Genomic DNA, 13,766 nt, shown 5'->3' on the forward strand with positions numbered 1-13,766 from the left:
CCAGGCCATGACCAGAGGACCCGCATGTCAGCTCTCTCACAGCCACCTCCCTCAGGTGAGTCCTGGACACCTGGTGGAGCTCGTGCCAGGAAAGGTGGCACGTGAGTACTAGATGATTAGCTGGTTAACGATGCACACATCTGTGACAGCCTACAACCGTGATGTTGTCAACAGTTAGTTTAGATTAAAAAAGGAAAAGGAGAAAGATGGCCACAAAGATAAAAGCTGGTCTTTCAGGAGACACGGGGGCTTCGACCCTCCCACAGCACGTTTTATTAAGGTAAGTACAGCATGGCTTCAGAGGTGCCGCCGCTCTTCCTCAGGACAGCACCAGCAGTGTGCCCCTCGGGTCTTGGTTACCACGTGTCAGGAACTTCAAAGAGCTTAGCGGGGCTGTCTTCAGTGGTCCCTGGTAGGAAAGAGAAAAGAGCATAAGTGGGGGCGAGCATGGAGGCAGCGCACCCTGCGCCACTCCCTTGGTTGAGCAGGGTGGGGCCGCTGTACAGCGAACACGGCTTCGAAGTGCATAGATGGGTCCTGGCTGTGGAGCCCAGTGCCCAGCAAGTACAGGCAAAGCCACAGAAACATCACAGTCACAGGAGGGCAGTGAACCTTCTGCTCTCCCAGCATGGCCGCCTGTTTACTGGTCTTACAGAAGATTTACAGTGGGCGGATGCGCAAAGCACCTCTCCCTTGTGCACGCACACTGCATTCTTTACTAGCACCATGCTGGGCACTTACTTCATGTTATCTTCACAAAAGCCCACCATGGTGCTACTGATTGATAAACGCTTGTTACAGAGGCAAGAACACACTCAGGGGCAGGGACATGATAGCTCTCGCACAGCTGAGAAGTGGCTGAGAGGAGGTGTGAGAGGAGGCTGAGAGGAGGTCCCTGCCGCTGCCCCAGGAGCCTGAGCTTCTCAGTTTGGTGGTGCAGCTGGTACTTGGGGGAGAAGGGGCAAGACAGGGTGGAGGGAAGCCTGTCAGTGGGGTCCAGAGATTCGAAAACGGCAGGAGCAACTGTAGCCTTTCCAAGGTCAACAGAGTTGGCTAAGGTCCTCCTCTGGGGTTGAAGAGATCTCTTCAGTTACCGAGTCTCACCCTGAGTCAGAGCCCTTCTTTCCCATCATGCCACTTTCTGCAACAGCAGTGGGGGCAGAGGAGGGCACAAAACAGGTGGGCTGGGCCAGGGCCATGCAGGCTCTGAAGCCCGGCTGGCTGTACAGGGGCTGCCACGTGTGGCTGAACCATTCCATAGGGTGGCAGAGAACACCAGCAGAGCCTCTCTCCCAGCTGTTAATGCTCCCCTAAGGGAGAGTCGTCTTGATGGTACCTTAAATGCAGAGACTATTGAACACAGAGTGTCCCAAGAAGCAGGAGGGGGCTTCAGTCCACATGGAGAGGCCTGAGAACGAGGAGGTGGAAGCGCATGCAATGACAGGAAGAGAATCCCTCCACGAGAACCCCCTCCACATCACTACTGCAGTAGGACCCAGAGAGTCCGGATGAGGAGAGCGGGAAGGACAACCTGCAGTGCCCTGGCTTGGGTCTCTCGGCTGTGTGAACGTGTGTGTCCTGGGACCCCTGATGCAGCCAACAGGACTACTCCTGAGAAGCGGAGATGAGCAGAGAGATGATCCATGTGAAGGCTCACAAGCCAGTTAGCAAAGGAAAAAGATGATTTTTTAGAAAGCGCCCTCTCGTCAGAACAATTAAACACACCATAGGTACCAGAGGACACATCAATAAGCACATCTTAAAAATTCACCTATCAAAGAAACACTGCAGTAGCTGAGTAGCCATTCAGAGGTAAGCGCTGCAGAGCCAAAAGTGGGGAACCCAAGTAAACTAAAACCAGCTGAGAAGGAAAAAGAAGACAAACTGCTAAAAGCAACTTCAGTGTAATCCTCGCAATGTGCACCTGCCGTTAGTTGTGGCGTGTGTGAGTATGGCTGCGAGCCATGGCTCCCGTGGGGGCACTCTGTGAGGACCGAGTCAGAAAGGGTGGAAGGAGCAAAAGCTCTGGAGTGAGGCCAGGGCCCAACCACGCTCCATCTGGGCTGCTCTGAACAAGTCTCACTGCCTCACCTGCATCAGGGACCCCGTGCCTGCCACTCAAGGCTGCTACACAGCAAAGGAAGGGGTTTTTTTTTTGGTACTGGGGATTGAACCCAAGGGCACTCGACCACCGAGCCACACCCCCAGCCTTATTTTGTATTTCATTTAGAGACAGGGTCTTGCTGAGTTGCTTAGCGCCTCATTTTTGCTAAGGCTGGCTTTGAGCTCACAGTCCTCCTGCCTCAGCCTCCTAAGCTGCTGGGATTACAGGTGTGTGCCACCATGCCCAGCTAAAGGTAGGCTTTTTTTTTTTTTTTAATATTTTTTAGTTGTCAATGGAACTTTATTTCATTTATTTATATGTGGTGCTTAGGATCAAACCCATTGCCTCACACATGTGGGGCAAGCACGTTGCCGCTGAGCCATAACCACAGCCCAAAGGTAGGTTTTCCCTTCCCCTTGTGGAGAAAGTGGTCCAACATTTAACATGGCTGTGTCCCAGGAAACTGAGAGCCAGAAGTCAAAAACAGGCTAGTTTTCTTTGCCTAAAGGAGACCCAGACCAGAGAGCTGAAGGTCACTGTGTGTTCTTTCCAGAACCTTCCAGAAAAGGAGAGCCACAGACTAACAAGGGATCTATCTCAGAGCTAGTGCGTGAGGCGCGACAGTCAGTTTTCTAGAAAACACATTTTCATAGCCCTGTTTTATTTAGAGTGCAAAGAATCATTTAGAAATCGTTTTTCTTTTAGCAGATACTGAAGGGCATCTGCCTCCCACTATTAGTGGACCTTACTACACACCACGCATTATATACAAGATTAACACAGGCCATACATTTAAATATAAAGCCTGAAACTAGAAAACTACTGTGAGAAAACACTGGAAACATCTTTGCAACTGAGAGTCGTGCACAGATTTAATGAACTTTGGAGCCAGACAGCCCTGCACATGCGAGCTTCATGGTTTGACTTTGTAACCCCATGAGCCTCTCAGTTCCCTCCCTGTGAATGGGGAATAATGACCTCTGCATGTTATAATGTCTTACTGTGTGTCCATACGGACTACCCAGGACAATAAAGATCTGGCACCAGAAAGGATAATCTAAGAAAAACCCTGATACACTGTACTATATGAAACTTAAATTCTACTTTTTAAAAGACACTGTTAATGAATGAAAAGCCTGGAAGAAAACATCTGGAAAACATTCAAGAAAACTGGTATCCAGAATCTATAAAGAACACTTAAAAGTTAGAAGAAAACAGACAACCCAATGGAAAAGATGGGTCAAAGATCTGAACAGACATTTCACCAAAGACGCGAGACGTGGATGGCAAATCATGGAAGAAGATGCTAAGTCAGTCGTTAGGGAAGTACAAACCAAAGTCGCACACGGGGCCATCACCCACCCATCAGAATGCCTAAAAAGCAACCAAAAAAGGGCAGTGCTGAGGACTGGTGGCTGAACCCTGGTACCCGGCTGGTGGAAAGGTAAAATGGTGCAGCCACTTGGAAAACTGTGTGTCAGCTTCTTACAAAGTTAATATACAGTTACCATGTGATCCAGCAATTCCACTTTTGGGTATTTAGGGATTTAGCCAAAGGAAATGAAAGCTTAGTTCATACAAAAACCTGTGGGCAGATGAGTAGAGGCACTTAATTCTTAGTTGCCAAAAAACTGGCAAGGAACTGCATGTCTTTCCACTGGGGAAGGGTAGCAAACAGCAACGCATCCTTAAGATGGAGTGAGACTCGGGAATGGAGTAACGATGCACACTACAGCACGGGTCTCAGATGCACCTGCTGAATCAAAGAAGCTGAAGGAAGAGAAGAAAGGCTGCCTCCTGTGTGACTCCTCGGGAGGCAGCACCACGTGGCAGCCCACCAACCAGTGTTCCAGGTCTTGGGGTCTAGGTAAGGGCTGGCTACAGGGGACTGGGGAATTCCTGGAATGACAGACCTGCTCTAGATCTCAAGCACTGCAGCGGCCACATGATATACACATCGTGCAAACTCATCCAACTGCATCCCTGCAAGGGATGACTTGACAGCGGTGCAGGAGATGACTCCTGGGCCCCACGCATGGTAGGCAAGTGTTTCCCACTGAGCCACAATCCCCAGTCCTTAAAAGCCATGACTCTTATTAGATACAAAGTATCTTAATAAAGCAGACCCTGTTAGGAATGATGTTTAAGAGGAGCCAGCAAGGATTTGGGGGAGGCTACTTGGGGGGCACTAGAGCCTGTGAAGGTAGAGACCAGCCTGAGCAATGTAGCAAGATCCCATCTCAAAAAACAAACAAAAAAATCAAGTGTCTTAATATGAAATATTATATTAAAATTATTTGACCAAGATTTTCTAACAGGGAAAAAACAGGGTACATACTGTAGAACGGGACACTCAGCAAAACCACAGGTGAGTCCAACCACTTGTTATGGAAGACCCTCTGGGGAGCCACGCACAAGGAGATGCTCAAGAGGGAGAAGGCGGGCGGTGAAGGGAAGCTTTCCTAAGTTGCCAGGGGGAACAGAGGACCCAGACCTGCACACAGCAGGCTGTCTCTCGAGCCCAGCACCCACCTCCTATGCCATGTGTAAGCTGAAAACTTTTTCTGTGGTACTAGGAATGGAACCCAGGGCTTCACACATGCTAGGCAAGTGCTTTACCACTGAGTCACTCCTCCCCACCCCCAGCCCTTTTAGTGTTTCATTTTTGAGATACGGTCTTGCTAAGTTGCCCAGGCTGTCCTTGAACTTGTGATCCTCCTGCCTTAGCTTCCCAGTACCTGGGATTACAGGTGTGCACCATGTCCCTGGGTGAAACTACATTTTAACATAGCTATATTAAAAGGTTCCTTGGAGGTAGCTGGATGTCTGTAGCCTGGCCTCTCAGGTGACTTGTCAGCTGCAACTGTAGATGTCATTTTTTACTTTAATGAGACCTGTAATAGCATGAGAAGATTGCTGCTCTAAGTAGATTCCCAATTTTTATACTGTAACCATCAGGGTTTAAGCTTGAAAAGTTAACAGGATTAGTCAAGACTCCAACAGAACTCATGGTTCTTGGCAAACATGTAAAGGTCTGATGTGCTGTATTTCAAAGTGCGGGGGGCATGGGGTGCAGGAAAGACCTGGCTCAGTGTCTCTTTGCAAGACAGGGAATGACCATGGATGTCAGTGGGTGTTCCTATGGGCCACCTCTGTAGACACTCTAACTAGGTGCTGCTGGAACCTCCAGCTAGTGGACTGCCCTACATGTTCTGCCCACCATGGTAGCTTTGACTTCCTGGAGAGGAAAGGGAGAACTGAGGCTGATGTTTCTCTGGGCCCTGGCAACACCAAACACAGCAGAACAAGCATATTATGGAAACCCATCATTTAACTTGACCTGGGAAAGCGACCACATCTCCCAGACAGTTCATTCCAGCATAAATGGCATGCAGTCCTCACCCTTTATGTACCAATAGAGAACATATCTAACACTGCTCAGAGGGGCAGCGGCTGGCACTACCAATCACCACTCATCATGATAGACACAAGGGGGAGACCTGCACTGACATTTGCTTTTTGAGAACACAATTGAAACAACCACATTTGAGAGAAAAGTATTTGCTAAGCATATAATAAATATATAATAGATATATAATAGAAGTCCCCCAAAGGGATTGGTCATCTGGGCTTTTACGGGGCAACTTTATCATGTGGAAGTCCAGGCTGGCTGGTCTGTGATGCAGAAGAGCTGCAAGGAGTATTCACCTATTTAGAGACATGGTCTCCTCTACATCTGGATAAATCTGACCCCCCACAGAGCCACTCAGGGTGTGAGCTCTGGAGGCAGACAGCCCTGCAAGTTTGAGCTTGGTGGTTTGACTCTGCAAGTTGCAATACTCTGAGCCTCACTTTCCTCTCTGTACCTGGGCAATAATGACCTCTAGGCCTTGTTGTGTGTTTATAAGGACTACCCAAGATAATAAAGGATGCTTCTACCACATTATCTAGCACATAATATAAACCCAATAAATGGTCATTTCTCTACTTAGGTCATTTTGTTATCTGCAAAGGGATCTAGTCACTAACTCTGTGCAGCTTACACATCAGAATGTCTAAGAATATGATACTTTTGTGTGACATTTCCTGAGCTGAATTGCTCAGGATTGCTACAGCACACCACATTCCATTTTCCTTGCCTTTGCTTATTCCTTGGAAAATCAGAAATCCCCACAGGCGGGCCCTGTCCACTTTCCCTCTCGTGTCCTCCATACCTAACACCCTGGTGAGCCACCTGAGGCCCTCAGCTTGCTCCCTGAGTACTGAAGCTCATAGCCAAGGCTCGGGCCACTTTCATTAGACACTCTGCAGCTCCTGAGCATGGCCTCCCATCCCTGGTACACTCCAAATACCTCTACAGGTGTAACACGGACCTCACTGGAGACTGGGGTCGTATCTTAGTGGTACAGTAACTGCCTAGAGAATGTGAGGCACTGTGTTCAACCCTCAGCACCACATAAAAATAAAAAAGACCTCACCGGGGACAAGGGTGTGCCCACTCACAGGCCTTCCAGTCAAGGAACTGAGCGAGCAAGCCTGGTTGAGTCACAGGTCTGTCCTCTGCGTCCTGCAGAGATGCTTAAAACAAATCAGGGAGGGGCCACTCAATGTCCACTTGCACCGTCCAAAGGCCATTCTGGGTGGATGGTGCTCCAGAAGAAAATCCAGTCATCCCAAGCTCTCTTGCTCAATCTCCCTTGCTCTTTCCCTTTCAGCAGTACTGACGAAGATGTACAAAATCTATAATTTTTTTTTAAGCTCAAATCTTTTGTGAGTGACAGCTTTACTGTCAATGGGAAGGGGGAAAAACCCTATTTTATTACAGTATTATAAGTTCAAAACCCTAAATAACTTATAGAAAGTTTTTACTTAAAATGATAAAAACTACAAAAGAGACTAATCTATTCATTCATTCTATTATTGAGTATTTTAATATTTTTTAAATTATGGTGGTATAGAAAAACAAAAGGCTTGGGGCTGGGGTGTGGCTCAGCGGTAGAGCCTTGCCTAGCACGTTTGGGGTTCTGGGTTTGATCCTCAGCACCGCATAAAAAAATTAATAAACAAAATAAAGGTATTTGTCCATCTACAACTAAAAAAAAATTAAAAAAAATAAAAGAAAAAACAAAAGGCTGTGACTAAGAAAAGAGAAACTGAACAATGCATGAGGAATGGAGCTATCAAGGACAGGAACAAGGGCAAGACTTGCTCAGGGTGGTCTCTAAAGGCCAGGCTACCATTTAATGCATGACTTTTTTGATATAGCATGGCAATGGTAACGAGGTACCAAATCTGAAGATCACAGAGGCTATAGATTAAAAGCTTCTCAAAACTCATTTGAGGGAAAGGAGGGGAGGCAAGTAAAGTGTGAGGCCCAGGTTCAAGGGAACTGCTAAAATATATAGTTGAGGCCTCAACCAAGAGTTTTTCTGTTAAAACTAAGCTTCAGCCTAATGTATAAAAAACATGCAATACTTCTGCTGCTTCTGTGACTTCATTAATATCAACGAGGCTCAGAAAGCTCACTGCAGTCAGATCAGGCCATGTGCAAAAAAGGAATTAATTAAAACAAAGGGAATTCTTAGCGTGGGTATGCGTCAAGTTCCAGCGCCTGACTCTGCCTTCCTTTGATTTGACTGTTAGAGCTGCTAACCGGGGCAACTGTCATCGTGAAACAAAGGAGAATGATAACTGCGTCTAGGCCACATCTCTCTTACCCTGAGTACACAACATGGTCCCCGCAGGACAGGTCAAGGGCTCTGTGACCTTGGACAAGTCACATACCCTCTGGGTCTCTGTTTTCTCAATTGTAACATGGACAATGAGTACCTCACAGATTCCAAAGGAAGAGTATCAGGCAGGCCATGAGGAAGCAGTGTCTACGGCTCCTGTCACTGCTGCCTGACCATGTCCCTCAGCAGCAGGGAATGGCTGACAAGAAGCTGCTCCAGGCCCTTCCTTTAGCCTGTGGAGGGTCTGTGAGCCCCAGAGTGTGTTAGGATGTGGCCCTGGCGGGTCTGGGGTGGAGAGGATCTGGGGTGAGGCTCTGGCAGGCTGGTTCTCCTGGGCTCTGCTTCTTGCAGCTGCAGTTTCTGAGAGCTTCTTACCACTTGGAGGCAGGCAGACATCTGTATCACTAACCCCGATGATTCCTCACCTCAGGGTGGTGAACATCAAGTGAGGAGAGAAGGCGCCTGCTACAGTGTCTGGCACGGAGTGGGCTCTCGACACGTGCCGATTTCCTATTTCCTGGCTTCTTATATAATTCTGCTTATGAGAGAAATCCAGGTTGCCTGCGGCTCTGCTGGGGAGAGTGTAAACTCTGCTGCTGAAGAACACACGTGGGAGTAGGCTCTATGCAAATTCAAGTTACATTTTAAACACTGAGGCTACGCTAAACACATCAGCAAAATCTCTAAACCACAGGAAGTGAGGTTATCAAAACGGACTTTAATGAGACCTCACCAGAGCTTCTTAGGGGTCCTCATATTAGAATACATTGCCCCTAAAAATTCCCGATCCAGTGGAAGACGATGTGGCTTTGCCATCAAGTAAAGTTTTACTATCCTTTCCCCCCCAAACACAGGTTTTTAGAGCAGTTAAGGAGCACACAACCCTGGGGTTTCAGCAAGATCCCACACACACCTGCTGGAGAAAGCTCCTTCTTCATTCTTTTTAATTTCTTGGCCTTTTTTCTTCCCTCTGAGAGGGACTCTGCACAGGAATCTGTCTGCTCAAGCTCAGAGTCCGAAATCTCCCCCGATACTCTGTCTTCTCCTGGACTAGGACTCAGATTTCTCTTTCCGACTCTGCTGGTAGCTGAAAAGCTGAAATGCAAAAAGTGGGACAACACGAAAGGTGTTAAGAGGAGCAGGAAGACCAGCCGTGAAAATGCCTCAGCACTGAATCCTCGAACAACAAACCAGCAATCGGCAACTGCTGCCTGCGTGGGAAAATCCCAGGAACTCAGGTAAAGGTCAGTCAGAAGAAGCTCTGCGCTGCTGCGCTGTACACAGGTACACACAGATCTAAGCTGTTCTTAATGGCAAAGCGACTGTAGCAGAAGAGTAGAACAGGAGAGGAGAGCTGCCTACCAGAACAGTTTTGATTTCCTGAAACCAGAAGGCAGCAGGTTTACCTTCAGGACAAGTGGGAAGACACAGAGCAGGACTGAAGAATTTTCCTGTCCACCTGCTCTTACCCCGCTGGAAACCGGAACAGTCACAAAACACCTCACCTTCATGCAATTCTATTCTCTCCCAAAACATTGGCTTGTTAAACTTATAATTAAACCTGGCATCATTTTTTAAGCTTTATAGGATTTGACATAGTAAGTTAAATCAGATTATATATTCTGATTTTCTTTAAGAAAATATGTTTCCTGAAATATAACTTGATAAAATAGTCCAAATGGGCAGGGAGTCCTGTCTCTTCTAAATGGGTCCTGTAAATAGATTTTTTTTTATTAAGAAAATCGATCTGTTTCGTTTGTTTAAGTGCAAATTACTTCATTTGACCAGAGAGAGGGGCACAGGATGAGAGAAAGGGAGAAGATGAACACACTCCTATCAGCTTCCCTAGGAAGTGAGTCCTTAAAAGCATTCCCCACGACAACGCCACCATCCAGTTGTTCCAGTTGCTCCGGGTCACTCCCAAAGTGGCATCTTCTCTGAACTTGACAGTTCACTTCTGTGAAGAAGAGGAGAAAATTACTTCCCTTGTTCTTCTTCTAAGCTACAGGAAGCAGAAGAGAGGCTGAGGCGCACGGCCCTCTGTAGGCTGGCCAGGCTTTATGTGTCCCTGCTTTATAGCCATTTTCTTGAGGGGCTAAGAAGAAAATGGCAATATCTGTGGGGAATGGAGGGACTGTTAAAAATTCATGCTAAAGTTTACTGCTGAAAACCTGATAATGCCTTCAAAAAGGTGTTCTACAGATCAAAGTTTAGCTGATTTTAGAAAATGTAGAAAGCTCAGAAGGGTAAGTAAGAAAACAACATGGACTCACTCTTCTTCTTTAAAGGGGAAGAGGCATAAAAATTCCTCTGGATTGTAAATTCTGGAACCTAGTGGCTGCTGGGACATATATTTATTTATTTTTAGTACTGGGGATTCAACCCAGGAGCACATAACCACTGAACCACATCCCTAACCCTTTATTTTTTATTGTGAGACAGGATCTTTTTAAGTTGCTTGGGGCCTCAGTAAGTTGCTGATGCTAGTCTTGAACTTGTGGTCCTGCCTCAGCCTGCCAAGTTGCTGGGATTACAGATGTGTGCCATCGTGCCTGGCCTGCTGAGACATATATATTTAATGAAAACTCAGAAACATTGGCATTAAAAATATTTAATGAAATACAAAGTCTAGAAATAGCCCCAAATGCATGCAGAAATCTATGCATGATAAAGGTGGTATCTTGAATTACTGGGGCAAAGATGAACTTCTTTACCATGATGAGAGGATAAGTGGGAAAGATACAATTAGGCCAATGCTTCACACCATGCAGAAGAGTAAGTGCACAATGGGTCAGCTATCTAGACATGAGAGCTGACATGAAAAACTTAACTATACAAGTTCTAGAATAAACTTGAGTTAATTCCTCCAGTCAAGTTTAGAAGAGGGTTTTTTTTTTCTTTTCTTGCTTTTTTTTTCCTTTCCTTTTTTTTTTTTTTTTAAATCAAGCCCAGGGCCTCATACATGCTAGGCAAGTGCTCTACCACTGAGCTAATCTCTCAGCCCTAGAAAAAAAGTTTTTAATACTGTGACTCATAATTCATAAATTTGACTTCATAAATGTAAAAATCTTTTTCATGGCAGTAATGAGCAAAGTAAAAAAGACAAATGATAAAGCAGGAGAAAATAATGGCAACATATATCACAGACAAAGGGTTGATGTCTCTAACATATATGTAACTCAAAGCTGAAGAGACTGAATACTCCATAGAAAAATGAGAAAGCTATGAACAAACAACTCACTCCACTCTTACAAGTACATACATGCACACAAGCACAGACACTTCTTAAATATGTGAAAAGATGTTCACTTCCATTCATGATGCATAATAAAGTGACTGAAATATGGTTTCTCACCCACTAGATTAGCAAAAATATCCAGTCTTGCTGATATACTGTGAGAGAGACTGGGGAAATGTGGCAATACTTAATAAAACCACATCTGAATATGTTTAGTAGTCCTGCTTCTAGGAATTAAAAAGATCCACCTCCAATAATGCAGAAACACAAAATGCAAGTACATATGTACATTATTTTTTACAGCATAACTTGTAACTGCAAAATATTGCAAAGTGACTAAATGTCTAAGCATAGGAGACTGGGTGTATATATTATGGTATGTACAATCAATTACGTGCAAACAGTTACAAAAAAGAATGAAGACCTTAAGGAAGTGAGAATGAGGATGGAGTGATTTCCAATAAAAAAAATTGGAAAACCAAAGTACAAAAGAGCATCATATGGTACTGAACAAATCAGTAAATGTGCTGGTGTAGCTGGAATGCGGGAGGGCAAGGAGAACCCTGTGGGATGGATGGAACTGGAGACACAGGTTTGGGCTTGCGATTTCTGTAAGTATGTGTTTATATGTTCATATTTGTACATGTACACATACATGTCTGTTCACACATGTATCTATAGGTATATATCCATACACATAGCTTACAGCTCTGTCCCCCAAGAGGAGTGAGAACCCAGTAGCAAGCGGTATAACAAGTGTTCGATCTTAGTTTCTACTACCATCCCACTAAAATGGGACCAGGGTCCTTAAAGAAGTGGTTCATTCCAGGGTTGGGATGCTGTAAAATGAATTTGAAATATCTCATAATACCAAAAAGACACTTCAAGAAATGATGGGGCATGGCCCCATGGAACTAGACTGAAAGGGCCCCCCACTGGCTAAATCTAGGACAGTGTGAGCACCAAAACAATAAAAGGGCAATAAAAAATTCTGAACTACTGGGAAAAGAATGGGAACCTGTGTATCTACATCAATACATACGGAAGGAAGGGAGGGAGGAAAGGCTAGAGGGAGGATGAAGGGAGAGAGGGAAGGAGAGAGAGAGGAAGGGGAAGAAAGAATGGTGAGGGGAAGGGAGGAAAAGGAGGTGGAGCGAGTGCTGGTGTGTGTACCCCCACATGACTAATAATACACTATCAGACTATTAAAACAAGGCAGAAGATGTCCTGCCATTAACAAAAATGTCTTGTTCGATAAAACTCTGTCTCCAGCTGCCCAGGCTCTCAGCCCTGGAGGTGGATGCAGCCTTCTTCATTCCTCAAAGCCTGAGCCCTTGCTCCTCCAGTGGTCCGCCCTCTCACTCAACCAATATTCCACCAACACGGTGAGCACCTCCAGACACCCTGAACTCCTTCCTACTCCTTCCATGCCTACCTGTCACAGATCCAGCTTTCCTCACCCACCGTCCCTGGGGGCCCACACTATCTCCCCCCGGACACTTGCAATAGGGTCCCAAGTAGCCAGTCTCCCTTTCCCTTCTAATTCACTTTTTCAAATATTGCTGAAGTTCTTCCAAAGCAGAGATTGGATTAAGATATTCCCAATTCTAAAGCTTCTACAGCTCTCTGCTACAAACCTAAATTCACACTGCTTGGCACAGCAGCCAGGATCCTCATCAGCTGGGTCCCAATCTGCTTTCCTCGCCTTCCCTTCTACCGGGCACCAATACAGGCTAACCCAAGTGAATTCCACTGTGGGTTATCAGGCCCAATGCACCCACACTTCTGGTTACATTGTTACTGTTTCTGCTAGGACCCTACTCTCTGCCAGCCTGCTCAAACACCACATCCTCCAAGAATGTTACCAGTCCCTGTCTAATATTTCTTTCCTTTCATGCTTCCCATAATGCTTTGCTTATCTGTCCTAAGGGACTTCAAGTCACTCATCCTTTTTGTTTATAATAGAAACTGGGAACAGCACAGATGTCCATCAAAAGGAGAATGGATAAACAAACTGGAGCATATTCATAGAGAAATACAATTCAGCAATTAAAAAATAAGGAATTACTGATACATCCAACCATACGGATGAATTGCCAACATATTCTGCTAAGTGAATGAAGCCTTCACAGAAAAGAGTGGGTATTGCACAATTCCATTTATTTGAAATTCCAGAAAAACTAAACTCATCTATGGAGAAAAAAATTTCAGAAGAATGGTGGGGGTGGGAGGGTAGGCAGGTTTGGACTGGTGGAACATGACAGAACTTTCTGGAATGATGTGAACGCTCTGTATCATTATAAGAGTTGTGCTTTTGATCAAATCCACCCCTCGACATTAGATGGAGGGCTGGAAGTGAGTGTGGCCCGTGGCAGAGCACTTGTCTAGAAGGCATGAGGCCTTGAGTTCAATTCCCAGGACCACCAACCTCTCCCCCCCCCCCCCCAAACCAAGCCAAACCAAAACAAATTAGGTAGGTATCTTATAGATGTGCAGACTGGTGGCTTGAATTTCAGCAGTAATTGCAAATGATGATTCTGTAGGCACTTACTAGAGCACACTCTAACCACCACAGGTCACTGTGGTATTTGGGCTGGTAAGGCCCAAGCACCTGTAATGTTCCTCTCCACAAACTGAATGTCTACTGGGCACTGTGCTAATGTGCCTTTGGGACATTACTGTTTTTATATAA

The 13,766-nt window shown here is 45.7% G+C and overlaps 1 protein-coding gene across 2 annotated transcripts in view; it reads right to left on the minus strand.

Moving 5' to 3' along the window:
• Positions 1-231: 231 nt before the first annotated feature.
• PARN (poly(A)-specific ribonuclease) overlaps positions 232-13,766 on the minus strand; it is a 151,103-nt gene continuing 137,568 nt past the window's right edge. For both annotated transcript variants that reach the window (XM_081297947.1, XM_081297946.1), the window contains 2 exons: positions 8,750-8,931; positions 232-409 (listed from right to left, as the gene is read on the minus strand). In XM_081297947.1, coding sequence (XP_081154073.1) covers positions 357-409; positions 8,750-8,931 — 235 coding nt within the window. In that variant the 3' untranslated portion in view covers positions 232-356. The remainder of the gene's footprint in view (positions 410-8,749; positions 8,932-13,766) is intronic.

The sequence above is a fragment of the Spermophilus citellus genome (genome assembly GCF_964194105.1).
Source record: "Spermophilus citellus genome assembly, chromosome: 6".
NCBI classification, from domain to species: Eukaryota; Metazoa; Chordata; class Mammalia; order Rodentia; family Sciuridae; genus Spermophilus; species Spermophilus citellus.